At 37.7% G+C, this 15148-nt stretch overlaps 2 protein-coding genes across 2 annotated transcripts in view; one reads left to right on the plus strand and one right to left on the minus strand.

Moving 5' to 3' along the window:
* Positions 1 to 15148, minus strand: part of UBAC2 (UBA domain containing 2) — a 158893-nt gene that overhangs the window by 113697 nt on the left and 30048 nt on the right. The window lies entirely within an intron of this gene.
* Positions 10175 to 11176, plus strand: GPR18 (G protein-coupled receptor 18). The gene has a single exon (XM_061171152.1). It carries the CDS (start codon positions 10181 to 10183, stop codon positions 11174 to 11176), a length of 996 nt encoding a protein of 331 aa, XP_061027135.1. The 5' UTR covers positions 10175 to 10180.

Raw genomic sequence — 15148 nt, forward strand, 5'->3', positions numbered from 1 at the left:
TACTAGAAATGTTTAAATGTCTAAGGAATAAATAATATCAAATATCTTAAGAAGATTAAGTTGACTTAAAGATAAATTTTAAATAAGATTTAAAACATATACACTAAGGTAAACAACAAGGTCATACTGTAGAGCACAGGGAACTATATTCAATATCCTGTAATAAACCATAATGGAAAAGAATATGAAAAAGAATATATATATACATAATTGAATCACTTTGCTGTACACCAGAAACTGACAAACATTGTAAATCAACTATACTTCAATTAAAAAATTAAAAAAAAATACACACTAAAGAAATCAACACAATAAAGGATATGAAAGGAAGGCAAAGGCCAGGAATTAATGGGACCCCCACAGGGTTCTGGGTGCTCTGAGTTTCAAGTAGGACCCAAATACCAACAAACACATTCAAGGCTCCCTGCAATGAGGTTTGCCTAAATGACTCCTGGACACATTTGGGGTTCCACGCAGAAGCTGTGAGGGCACAGAGGCCCAAGTACTATCCTATGTCTCTCATCTCCAGTCCTACAAAAATTCAAAGGAGACAAAGATAAAATACTCACTGCAGTGGGAAGAGTTCCTTAGAACTGTATAATGCCAGAGGTGGAAAGCCCTTCGAGAAAGCCTCATCCAAATTCCCCTTTCTTCCAGCTGGGAAGAGTCATGATCAGAGAAAATTAACTAACTTTAAGAAACAATAACTCAGCTAATTAATGAGTAGCATAGACAGACCTCTTGCACTGCTATTCACTCCCAGTCTGAAAATTCCCAGGAAAAATATGCTGCAAAGAAAAAAAAGAGATTTCAGGCAGGAGAGAGACAATGAGAACTAGTATTTGGTGTCTAAAACATGTACTTTACACAAACTATAAGAATGAGATGATTCATAGATAAGAATAGATGATTCACAGATGAGATGAGACTCAAGGTGTTTAAAAAAAATTACTCATGGAAACAGCTTAGAAGAAGCAGATACCCTCAAACCCAGTTTTGCCAACTCAAAGCCTAAGCTTTTTTAAAGAAACCTCTTCGATACAAAATGTAACACTCATACAGAAAAACCCAGCATGCTGGAAAAATCCACTTGCTTCTTTTCTCTTCGCCACCCTGCTCTGTTCCTGAGGCTGAGGGTACAGATTCCACCCAAAGGCTCAAGGGCCCCCTGGCTTCTGCTGAGTTCTGCTAGCGCCTCAGAGGACATCTGGGCGAGGAGGAGCCTGAGGCCAGGGTACTTACTCCCCTTGTTCCTTGTTATTTCACACTTACTGTTTCCAAGGCAGCTGACTCTCCAGGGATGATCCCTCCAGGTTCTAGTAACCTCTCCCTTCCTTAACCTCTTTGGGCCTAAAGGTGGTGGGCACAACAAGGCAACAGTCCTGCCAAAGGTCCCCCTTTTGTCACTAGGTTCCATTCTTTTGTCATTAGATCTTTATATATAAGCCCTTGAATTATTCTAGTTTAAGTGTGCCGTCTGTTTTCTATCGAGACCCTTATAGATACAAGGGCAAAACAAAAATAGACAGCTTAATGAATTATCACAGAACAAACACTAAAATAATTAGCACTCAGGTCAACAAACAGAACTTCCCAGCATCCTGGGAGCTCTCCCGTGTGCCCTATGTATTACATGCTCCCGCAACCCACCAAAAGTTTTTATTGCCTATGTGCGAATCCCTAAACTCTTTATTTCAGTTTGGGCTGCTTTCTGAAATTCATATAAATGGAATCGTACAATATGAATTCCTTCATGTCTGGCTTTTTTCACTTAACACCATATGCACAAGATTCGCCTGTGTTGTTCCATGCGCCTTCCATGTGATTCATTTTGATTGTGAAAAGCAGTCAACTGTTTGTCGACACAACTGATCTATCCACTCTACAGTTGCTGAACATATGGGTTGTCCCTAATTTGGAGCGATTAGAAATAATGCTACTGTGAACATTCTTATCTCTAACTCCTGGTGCACAGGAACACGCATTTCTACCTAAGAGTGGAATGTGAGTCATAGGGTGTATGCATCTTCATTTTAGTACTTAATATCCAACTGTTTTCCAAATTTGAGCTCCCACCAGCCAGGCGCAAGAGTTCCTGGTTGCTCTGTACCCTCACCAACACTTTTCTTTTTTTTTTAAATAGATCTTTATTGGAGTATAATTGCTTCACAATACTGTGTTAGTTTCTGCTGCACAACAAAGTCAATCAGCCACATGCATACATATATCCCCATATCCCCTCCCTCTTGCGTCTCCCTCCCACCCTCCCTATCCCACCCCTCTAGGTCATCGCAAAGCACCGAGCTGATCTCCCTGTGCTATGCCGCTGCTTCCCATTAGCTATTTTACATTCGGTAGTGTACATATGTCGATGTTACTCTCACTTTGCCCCAGCTTCCCCCTTCCCCTCCATGTCCTCAAGTCCATTCTCTATGTCTATGTCTTTATTCCTATCCTGCCACTACATTCATCAGTACCATTTTTTTTAGATTCCATATGTATGCATTAGCATACGGTATTTGTTTTTCTCTTTCTGACTTACTTCACTCTGTATGACAGACTCTAGGTCCATCCACCTCACTACAAATAACTCAATTTCGTTTCCTCTTATGGACGAGTAATATTCCAGTGTTGGCTGGAGTATATATAATGGAATACTACTCAGCCAGCACTTCTTGTTGTCAGTCTTTTTCACTGTAGCCATTTTGGTGAGTGGGTAGTAACATCCTTATTATGGTTTTAAATTTCGTTTCCCTGATTACTTATGAGGTCCAGCATACTTATACATGTTTACCAACCTTTCGGATATACCCATTTTTGAGTGCTTAAAAGTCTTTGGCTCACTGAATGGCAGAGATCTCCCTTCCAAAATTAAATTTACAGGCTGACAGAATCCAGTTACAAAATCTTTCCTTGGGAATATCAACTCATTAGTGAGAAAGAGGGAAAGGAAAGGATGGTCTATTCCCTCAGAAGATTTTTTTTGCTACAGATCAAATTACTATTCTGATTATTCTCTATTAAGTAGGACCAACTTCAACAAAATTTACTAAAACAAATACCATAATACAGACAATACCATAATACAGAAAGAGTACAACACAATCTCACAATCTGAGAATCTTGAGTAAATATCCCTGGGTTACACCATCCATACAACTATTGTGTCCTCAACATACTTTGCTGTTGGCATAATGATTAAATTCAGTGAAGCATGTAAAGCACTTAGACCTCTGCTCAATGATTGTTCACCTCTGAATACAGATAAGAGTAATGGCAGAGATAATAAAAAATCCTAAGTAACTCTTTTCAAACCAACAAACTTCAACCTATAGACATGTAGTTACTTTTTAGTATACAGATGCCTGATACTAAAATCCTCCATCACACACACTAGTATACAAGTTTGGATTTAAGTAACTCAATAACACACCTCTCATTTCTTTACCAATCCTGACTCTCCACAATACCTTTTTCTTCTACGCTGCTACTTCACCATATTACTAGATATTTTCCCCTAGAAACTCATCTCCCTCTACATCTCTCCTTTAACTGTGAGACCAGAATCTGTAGGAGGTGGCCATGTACATCACAATAACCAGAGAGTTCCAATTAATTGGCTGTGCCCGAGGACCACTGAATGGCTCTCCACGCAGTTAGTGAGACGTTACCCTGCAAACTCTTGGCCTGGGATTTCAGTGGATCCAGGAATGATTTCACTGTCATGTTGATGCCTTCTCCTAAGATCCTCTAAGTGAAAGAATCTTTAATATCTTTAGGGAACTCTACTTCGCCAATTTAGATCCATTTTGACTAGCATTATCTATCATTTTGGTTATCTGGGTTCAACTTGTTTGCTGTGAGGTAAGTAATCATCTGATTGTCTGTATGTCTGTAAAATTGTGAAACTGAACATAAATTGCCGAGGAAAAGGAATTTGGGAAATGTTAAATTTATAATACAATTTAGGAAATCAAGTGGAAAGGAGGTCCACACTAATTTGGCTATAAGACTACAGATGTAAGTTGCTGGATTTAAAATAAAATAGATTTAGACAAATAGTATCTCAGTCTTCTTTATCCAGAAACCACTATTCAATATATCTGCCCCTCAAAAAAAAAAAAAAAAAAAGAGCAGTGAGTTCAGATGCAAGCTTGAAAAAGAAAGGGGTATGGCACAAAGATTCCATAAGATCAAAGTGGGAGACCGTTAGGGCCAAATGATAAGATTTTCACCCTAGTTCGGGGCTCCCCCCATGTCCCTCACCACCTCTCCTTTCTGGGGACTGGCTGTCTACCAACTGCTCTGGCTGTGTGCGCTGATGGCCACCTGAGCTGGGAAAGATAAACAGTAACTACAGTGGGCCCCTCATCACAATATTGGTCTGAGGAACTAGGATAAGCCTCACTCACACTTGCTGAGGTACAGAGAAATGTGTTAAGAAAGACAAACACAATTTTATCTGTGGCATAGACAAATCTCTGATATAACATCATGTTTTCTTTTTTTTTTTTTAATATTTATTTATTTGGCTGTGTCGGGTCTTAGTTGTGGCGCACAGGCTCTCTAGTTGTGGTGAGCGGGCTCTAGAGCGCGTGGGCTTAGTTGCCCCGCAGTATGTGGGACCTTACTTAGTTCCGCAACCAGGGACTGAACCTGTGTCCCCCGCATTGGAAGGTGGATTCTTAACCACTGGGAAGTCCCAAAGAGCATGTTTTTATAATGGGGATTTACTGTGTAAGTCTATTAACTACATCCTTTCTGATAATTATAAAATTGGCTTAACTAAATTATAACTAATTATAACTAGATTATATTCACTCTAAAACTGGGCTCGAGTATTAAAATAAAAATTCATTTAGGGCTTTTAGCATCTAAACTAGAATTCAAAAATGGAGCTAAAGCAGATGATTTCATAAAGTGAAGGAAACTCTGTGAAATCCCTCTTTTGCAAGGTGAAAAATTTCTTTCACTCATATCCCAAAATAAGTGAGGAAATTAAAGCTGCATGAATGGTCCCCGAATGAGATAAGCTCCTCTATTTGAATAAAAATTTCATTAGGTTCAAGTATTAAAGAGGCAAACCAGACACTATAAAAGTTTAATTCTTGATCCATTGTTTACTTACTTGCTGCCAAATGGTTTGGGGGAATTTTTTTTTTAACTGTAATTCTTTTCCAACATAAAATTATTGTGTGATGAGCCAGGAACACAGAGAACAATGCTAAGTGCTGCAGGGTCATGGAGAGAAGGAGAGTGGGTCTTGCCTCCAGTCTGCCTTGTGACTGGCAGGTTCCCCTCACATTAGCAAGTCAAAGTGTCCCTGATGCTGACACTGGGCTCAATAATTCGACCCTCCATGTCTTCACCTACTTTTTCAGTCACACATTCAACCAGTATTTACTAACTGCCTGTTAAATACATACATATACAACATGTGCAAACCCTTAAGGACCTCAATGTAGTGAAGGATAAAAGGCAAATAAATTCCCAATAATAATACAAACACACGCCACTACAGGGGTAAGAATCCAGTGCTAAGGAAACTTACAGGGGCGAATAACCAACCAGCTTCAGGGGTCAGAGAAAACTTCCTGGGAAAGGCAGCATCTAAGCTAAAACTTTTAAGATAAATAGCAGCCGGCCAAGCCAAGAGATGGGAGTGCGATGGGAAGGAATGTCACAGCTGTTGGTGGAACAGCTTGTGAAAGGCCAGGAGTAGGAAATCCCGTAAGGCTAAGACGGAGAGAAAGGCGGGACCCACCTTCAAGCTGTGCCCCTGGGTACCTCTCTCTGAGAGACTAGCAAGTCAGAAAAAAGAATCTCCCTGTGTACAAGGGGATTTGTCTTAATGAGATATATGCCTTCCCTGTACCTGTTGATTTCAGCAGCACAGAGAACACTAATCAATACTGAATTTTAGAAGACCTGTCACAGCCTATATGAAATTAAGGCAATGAAAAGATTGGATCTGCAGATAAGAGGTTCCTATCTCCAAGTGAAATATCAAACTCCTATCCTGCATATGAAACATAACTCCATGTATAAAAAACTGATTACTGTAATTCAGCAATGAGCAAATCATGTCTAGTGAATAAATCAATGTAATCACCTCACAACGAGAAGTCTTTACAGCAGCTAGGGCAGAAAGGGGAGGGCACTGAACTTGGCACAGAAGAGACTGGGCCTGGTTGTCTGAGTTCTGCAGCAAGTCACTGGCCCTCTCTGGGCCTTGAATCCTCATTTACACAAGAAATAGTTGCTGTGGCTGTTGCTTGTGCTTCTAAAACCCATTACTCTGGCATTAACATAATCAAAAGTACTTTAATCACCAAAGGAAAGGATTTAAACAATTTATAAGTCACAGATTTACTACGGTTTTGTCTGAGGAAAAAAAAAAAAAGGAGCATGTGCCCTCAAACTGTCTTAAATTAAAAAACCAGTTAAGTTCATGTACCCTTTAAAGGCTGATAAATCACGCATAACCAAGTATAAAGATAATTAAAATTTTAGTACAAGCAAATGAAATTATAATTTTTTTTAAAAGAAAAGAGAAAGTAAAAACTTTAATGTAACTAGGCAGGCAGGCAATGACTGGGGTTGCTCACTTCCCTTTTCGTTGGTCTCACTTCCCTTCTTAGGTTAAAATACTCCTAATATGTAAATTATTCCACTAAAGACTTCCAAAGTTCTTAACAATTTGTAGGGATGTTTTTGCAAAAGGAATTACTTCTAGACTTCCATGTGACAGAAAAGGGATATGAAGCATTGGGGACTTAATAAATAAAGCAAACCAAAGTAGGTAAAGATATATGCAAAGCAGAAGCAAATAACTGAGGGTCCCAAAATTTCTACCATTTAGAAATGGTTTAGCAGGAAAAAGTGGATATTCAATGATTTTAGGAACTTTGTAGTAAAGGGTTAACGCTGTTTGGAAGTTACCTACTAGGTGCCAGGTTAGCTCTTGGACTTCTCTGGTTTAGAGTCCTCACAATCCTACCAGATGGGTATTATCTCTATTTTAGCACTATAGAAACTAAGCAGGAACAAAGGCTCAGAGTGCTTAAGTAACTAGACAAAGTCACACAGCTTAGAAACTAAGTTATACTATGAATTCTATTCAGTCAACATCAAATCTCATTCTCTTTCAACGGATGATGCAGACTTTAAGCACCAAAGTAAACAAACTGAAGACATTTTCTCCTTTCTGTATGATTCTCTTAAATATATGCCATCATTTCATGAGGAGCTTATGCTAAGCATGACTTCATAAACAAATCATTTGTGAAAGAGAAAAACCACATCCAGGGCAAAGTCATAAGTTGAAAAAGCCTTATTTCAGAGAGTACTTCCTGAAAGAGACAAAGCAGCAATTACAGCTGAACAAGTACCAACTCCTATACCGAGTATTATATTTGAAACAACTTTTTAAAGCAACGGAAGAACCTAAAACAAAAGAAATACAGCATTTCTTAAATATACCATTTCTAGAAAGAACTATTTTAACACAAGCAACTCAAAGAAATCTCTTTTACAGAACTGGGTATACCGAGAAATGTTCCTCTCAAATATAGCCTTTTGATGGACAGGAGGTAAGTAGCATTTAATTAACTTCATCACAGATTATCAGAAATAATGCTGTACTTATTTACTAAACCTCAAAATCCTTGTTTTATTTTAATAATATATTACTGAAACTATGTTGGTGAAGGACCCTCAAATGGGATATACTGTCATCTTCCTACATTATTAACATGTTTCATTTATTTTCAATACTGTTTTACATTAATAGTAAATGTAATTTTTTTCAACTTAAAGAAAATGTTGATACAATAAATCATAAATATCTTTAGGAGTCTTTGTCACCTGGTTTCAATTACATTGTTTCACAGAATGTACTTAAAGGCTTTTAAGAAAAGACTATAGCTAATCATGGAATCTAAAGCTTTTAAAATGCTGACTTAAAAGCCAATCACTTTTCAATATTTATCCAAAAATGTATCTGTGTGTACAGAGTACAACCTGTATGGTAATGCCTTTAAAACACATGCATCACACATATTTTAGTTAACCTTAAGCAAATGAACACGACTGTTGGTGACATAAAGTCAGCTTGAACCCAATGAGGGGAAAAAGATTTACTCAAAAATGGTTTGTAAGTAAGGAATTTCTGTGACAAAATTCGGGAATAAGGATGGGTGGAGGGAGTTCTGATACAAAAGAAAAAAGGATACAAAATGTCATTTACATTACAATTTTTACTATTTAAAAATTCATGGAAAGTTAAAAATGAGTCAAGTCTCTAAAATTATTTTCCTTTGTATGATAATACTAGAGAGTTAATTTTTCTATGTAGTATTTTTCTCATTTTATAGAAATTAATATTCTAGTCAACACAATATTTGGAAATTTTAATAAATACAGGCTTTTAAATATATAGAATTCTACTCCAAAATCATATTTAACCTAAATATTTGGCAAACTCGCTACAGTCAGGAAGGTAGCAAGGGAAGAAAGGAGGGAGAAGAAAACAAATTCATACCTTGTGTTTGTCCTCAGCAACTGCTCGAATTAATTTTAAATTACAGCCCATGATGCCACTACCAGATGGCTAACCTCCCCCAGTTTTCACTAAAGAGAGACTCAGGGCTGAATGAGAGAGAGACCATTCTGCAAAGTGACATTTTTGAGGGAAACTTTTCTTACACCTCCATATTTCAAGGGGGATACCACAAGGTTCCATCTCTGTGTAGCGAGTCTATTTTTAAAATCACTGTTGTTGATATTATATCGTGGGTGATAGAAGTTTCACACTGAGGGGGTCACAGCTAAACTCCTTTCCAGTAGAAATGGGCATTTGGGGGGGGGTGGAAATTAGTTTCTGCAAACACATAAAGTTACTGAGTGACTTCTTACTAATAACTATTTGTCTTTGATATTCCTTTTTTAAAGTTAAATTTGACAAATAATACTTACGCTTCTGGATCTCGGTAGAGTGAGGGCGTGAAAGTTACTATACTAGCAATATCTTATTCTCAAGGTGTTGCTCTCCGTGCACCACTGCAGCAGTGTAATCAGCTTCTGGGGCACTGTTAAACACCATCTGGAAGACTCAGCATTAGGCACTCCCAACTGTGCATTAAAAACTAGCCCATCTGTTGTTTTAAGAGTCAAGTTCTTGTGGGACTTCCCTGGCAGTCCAGGGGTTAAGACTCTGCGCGCCCAGTGCATGGGGTACAGGTTCGATCCCTGGTCGGGGAACTAAGATCCCTCATGCTGCAAGGTGTGGCCAAAAAAAAAACAGAGAGAGTAAAGTTCTTGATCTGTATACCATGGCACAAGACACTGCTGTTTCTAGACCTATGATAATCTAGAGAGAACATAATACTATGAAGAAGTGTTTGCCACTTAAAAAAAAAAAAAATGGTTTAATGGCCAATTAAGCAAGCCTTCATTGACAAACTAGAGAGTGCCTGCTGTGGGTCACCCTGCCAAAGTTTCCTTCCTTCACTTATCCATCAATTCAGCAAATATTACTTACTGAGTATCTACTATGTACTCACCAGGCAGTGGGGATTTAGCAGTAAAAAGGAAAAGTTCCTGCTCTCAAATGAGAATTACTGTGAATATTCAGTAAGCAACCAGTTATATGGTTTCTTTATTAGTTTTCTAATACATAATTTATATATTAAAATTATATTTAATGAGTAAAAATTCATTATTTGGATATTACTAATCTGGGTCACCAAATATTTAAACAGAATGAAGATGATAAAAAGTGGCAAACTATCAATACTTTCTAAGATTCAAAATTCAGAATGGCCTTTCCCCAATTAGTCCCAACAAAGGATACCTATCATAGGCACAACTGCTACCCAATTTCATACTACAGAGAGAATATGAATACATTTGCCAGTGCATTATGACACACCAGACCATCTTAATACACTAATATGTTAGCACATATTAGTAATAATACCTAGGGAGTGTATTTCTTAATAAATACTAAGACACATATATTGACTCTATGACATAAAATACTGTCAAAATTAAAATCCACTGATATGCCAAGTCGAGTGTGAGAATGTTAAGCATTTATTTTTTCAACAAAGAGTTTTATTCCTCCTATTCTTAACTATTTTACAGTTTCTAAGTGTCATGCCCACCAACAAGCTATAAGATGACCACCCCTCACAATCAAGCTCAACCTGGCCCTTCTATCGACCCATATCCAAACGAATACAAAATAGCAGCCCTTGTCTTCTACAGCTGCATCTTCATAACTGGCTTATTTGTTAATGTCACTGCCTTATGGGTTTTCAGTTGTACCACCAAGAAGAGAACCACTGTAACCATCTATATGATGAATGTGGCACTACTGGACTTGATATTTATAATGAGCTTACCCTTTCGAATGTTTTATTACGCAAAAGGTGAATGGCCATTTGGAGAGTACTTCTGCCAGATTCTTGGGGCTCTCACCGTGTTTTATCCAAGTATTGCTCTATGGCTTCTTGCTTTCATTAGTGCCGACAGATACATGGCCATTGTACAGCCGAAATACGCCAAGGAACTTAAAAACACGTGCAAGGCCGTGCTAGCGTGTGTGGGAGTCTGGATAATGACCCTGACAACCACCATCCCACTGCTACTGCTCTATGAAGACCCAGATAAAGCCTCCACCCCTGCCACCTGCCTCAAGATTTCTGACATCATCTACTTAAAAGCTATTAATGCGCTGAACTTCACTCGACTGATTTTCTTTTTCTTGATTCCTCTGTTCATCATGATTGGGTGCTACTTGGTCATTATTCATAGTCTCCTTCACGGTAAGACATCTAAGCTGAAGCCAAAAGTCAAGGAGAAGTCTATACGGATCATTATCACGCTCATGGTGCAGGTGCTCGTCTGCTTCATGCCTTTCCACATCTGCTTTGCTTTCCTGATGCTGGGAGGGGACGAGAACAGCTACAACCCCTGGGGAGCCTTCACCACCTTCCTCATGAACCTCAGCACCTGTCTGGATGTGATTCTCTACTACATTGTTTCAAAACAATTTCAGGCTCGAGTCATTAGTGTCATGCTATACCGCAATTATCTTCGGAGTGTGCGCAGAAAGAGCTTCCGCTCAGGTAGCTTACGGTCCCTAAGCAACATAAACAGTGAAATGTTATGAACGGTCATTGTTTGTCTTCGATCTCTTTAAATTCACTTTACTAACTTAGGGTCAGTGGATATTCTGTATGATATCATCAAGTCCCTTCTCTCCCGAAAAAAAATAATAAACTTTAAGAACTCTTCCTCCTTTGTGAGATCTTATTACTGTGGCAGCATAATTAAATATACTAAAGTATTTTAATAAATTCATTATTTTTATTTTTAAAACCTGTATAAAACATTTTCATGAATTACTGGGAGAAAAGCATCCAATTCGTGTTTCAAATTCAAGCCTTATCTAAATACATAGTTGACTTTTTGGATTTAATTCTATGTGCAAGTGAGTCATGATGTCAATCAGGTCAGCAGGCAAAATAATGGAGTTATTGTTTGAAATAATTTGATTGAATTATTTTCCAGCTAGATGCAACTCCCTTTGGTCTAATTTATACTCAGAATTGGTGGTCTAAATCCAGTACTTTGTATTCTAAACACCAAACTTCCATGATTCCTACACAAACAACTATGTTCAACTCATCACTGTTACTGCTGCAGAGCAAAATCTGCAGAAGCAGAAGCACCTGCGGGTGCTGTCAAGGCCATTGCCATCAGCCCCCACCTACTCTAAATTCATTTTCCTTTGGAAACAGACTACAGTCATTCAATAAACACTTACTGAGAGCCGAGTATGCACCAGACTCTACTTGAGACTAGTGGGGGGGACTTCCCTGGTGGCGCAGTGGTTAAGAATCTGCCTGCCAATGCAGGGGACACGGGTTTGAGCCCTGGTCCGGGAAGATCCCACATGCTGCGGAGCAACTAAGCCCGTGAGCCACAACTACTGAGCCTGCGCTCTAGAACCCATGAGCCACAACTACTGAAGTCCGTGGGCCTAGAGCCCGTGCTCCGCAACAAGAGAAGCCACCACAATGAGAAGCCCGTGCACCACAACGAAGACCCGATGCAGCCAAAAATAAATAAATAAAATAAATAAATTTATTTAGAAAAAAGGACAATTAATCCTGCCAAAGGGCAACAGGGTGCAGAAAGAAAACCAGCAGGTACGAGAATACAAATACATAGCATGTTAAGAAAGCTGAATGACTGACGGCGGAGTGGCTTGAAACACTGGATTGGGGTCAGATTATGAGGGCTTTGAAGGGAAAGAAAAAAACAACAATATATGGGGTGGGGAGGCTGCTACTGCTAGGATGTCTGCATAGGTGACCTTACTTAGTTTCCTCCACTGCCCTGTGAATTACAGAGTATGAGCCCCAATTTACGGATGAGGGAAGTTGAGAGAAGTAACTTGCTCAAGATGACACACAAATAATACACGGCAGAGCTGGAATCTCAGGTAAATCTGGTCTATGTGATGGCAAAGCCTAAGCCATCCGTACTATTCTAGACTGCCCTGATGCCACCTTGAAGAAGTTTGATTTTTATTCTGAAGAAAATAAGGATTTAGAGGTTTTTAAAAGGAAGATTAGCATGGTCAAACTTGTATTTTAGAAAGATAACTTCTGAAAACATTGCATGAAATACTTTGGAATTGATAGGAAGACTAGTTGGAGAATTACTGCAAAAATCTAGGAAAGAAAAGATTAGTTAAGACTGGGATAATGACAGAAGGAGTCAAGGAGATGCGATGAAGAGCTGACTTATATAGGACCTCGAATGAATAAGAGTCGGTGCCCTACTCCACTGATGAGAAGAGGGAAAGATTTCCAGCTTGGATGACTGAGTATATGAAAATGCCATTAATTAAAATAAGGGGTACAGAAGGAGGAGGAGATAAGAGTGCAAAAAGAGAGGTGATCAGAGGAGGTAAGAGCTTCTGAACATGATGAATTTTCTTTGAGTCTTAGAAGTCACTAGGAAATATGACTGAAGAAAGATCAAGAAAGCAATATGGACTGGAAATAGAGAGGTGGGAAACAAACAACAGACGCTAACTGTAGTTGAAGCCATGGGGGTGGACGCGATAGCACAGAGAAAGCACCTGGAGTAAGCCTGAGAAAGGAGCTGCAAAGAGTAAAGAAGGTCAAAGAGGACCAGGAGAGAGCAGTGTGCTAGGATTCAGGTGAGCAGGTTATTTCATGAAATAATGGGATGTCAAAAGCATCTAATGTGCTACTGAAAGGTCAGATAAGACAAGTGAAAATAAGCCATTGGCTTTAGAAATTAGTTGGTTACTGGTGACCTTTATAAGAGAAGTTTTAATAGTGGTGAGGTTAAAAAAGAGAGAGAGAATTAAATAGGAAGTGAAGAATTGTAGGAAGTGCAGGTAAACTTGGCATTGATGAGAAAGAAAAAGGTAACAAGACATTATGTGGAAAACACTGCAAATTATAAAACACATTGACTAAAAAAGGTTTCCTCTCCTGAGTTTTTGAAGCTTTGCTACCATCAAATAAAAGATATATTTACAAAATGCAAAGTTTATTGAAGTAAAGATTTATGTTCCAAGAAGTCTATGTTTGAGAATGCGTCAAGATTCAAAAAAGCCATACTATAATGTTTCATGATTTAAAAGGAAAGAGAAATATATTCTCTTTCAGGTGATGTCTGAATTAACATTCACACAGTCTTTCAAAGGGGATCCTATAACTTTTGAATTTACTCAAATTTGCACTTCTTGCTACTAGCTAAGATTTAAATAGGTAAAAGCCTTCTGGCCTTAAGAATTAGTAAAAACATTGCCACCAACTTCAAAATTGAATCAATCTTCCTTATATGTACCAGTCACAATTCCATAAAGAAATAAGTGTCATTCATTCAAAGAAATAACTGTCATTCAACTCTTACGTGCAATAGAAAAAAAAAAGTCATCACACAAGGGGACGATGTAAATAAGAATTAAAAGCTATGTTACTACCCATCCACTAAATTTATCCTAACACAGACATACACAATACACATAACCCTTCTACAACTCAGTAGGCCTTATAAAGAACCAAAAAGAATTGGCCTCAATGAGAAATGTTTGGGGAAAACTAATGATTTAGTAATGCTACTTCTTGTCTGAATCAACATGGAATCATTCCTAATGACTACACTATTTACCACAATAGCAGAATAGTCAACTTAAACTTCTTAGTCTAACTGCAATTACAACCCATAAAACTCAAAAACTGCATAATTATGACACAGAACTTTATGTGTCTCCATTAAAATATTATTCAGAATCATACATTATTAAGACAACTAAACATCAATACTCATGCCAATAATTCAGTAAATCCCATGAAGGGCAGCTATTACCATAAATATTAACAATGTAAGTGTGAGAGCTATAAGATCGCTAACCGTATTTTAAAAATAGAGATCCAAAGTGAATCTAAATCAAGGTACTTGCAATAGCCTAATAGTTCTCAAAAATATATACTGAAAATTAAAATAAGGCTGAAGTTAGTACACACAAATTTTAAATATGTTACCTTTATTTTATAGTATCTCATCTCTTAAAAACAGTCTCAGAAACTTAATTCAGAGATGCTTTAAAGGCATTTATATGTGCTAACAACTCTGCTCCTAAATGCCAATTATTTCATAAACTAATACATGTTTTCTCATTTTGTTTTTAAAGAAGACCAACACAATATGAAAGCACAGACACTCTATGAGTTAGGTTGCCCACTGCAGATTGGCTACAAAGTTATAACCTATATACTGATTTTCTTTTACCTTTGGTGGAAATATATAAACAATATCATTTAAAAAAAGCATCATTCTTCAGAAGCTTAACTTCAGACAAATAAATTTTGTTTCCTAATCTAATTAATTAAATTTTGTATTTTTATGTTTAATTAGTTAACAAAGTTACAAAGACAAAATTTCACTATGAAAACACAATTCTATCTTCAGGACCAGAACAGAAAATTCATTAAAAATTCTCTAAAATATGAGATTTGAAAGCTAAAAAAAAGAGTAAGTGTAAAACAGATTCTGTTTCAAGAACATAATGAAAATGTTAAGTATACACTGGAAT

Source organism: Eubalaena glacialis, chromosome 16, assembly GCF_028564815.1.
Source record: "Eubalaena glacialis isolate mEubGla1 chromosome 16, mEubGla1.1.hap2.+ XY, whole genome shotgun sequence".
Taxonomy (NCBI): Eukaryota; Metazoa; Chordata; class Mammalia; order Artiodactyla; family Balaenidae; genus Eubalaena; species Eubalaena glacialis.

Coding starts and splice junctions, on each gene's coding strand:
- GPR18 (XM_061171152.1), top strand. CDS start 10,181: ATGACCACCCCTCACAATCAAGCTCAACCTGGCCCTTCTATCGACCCA.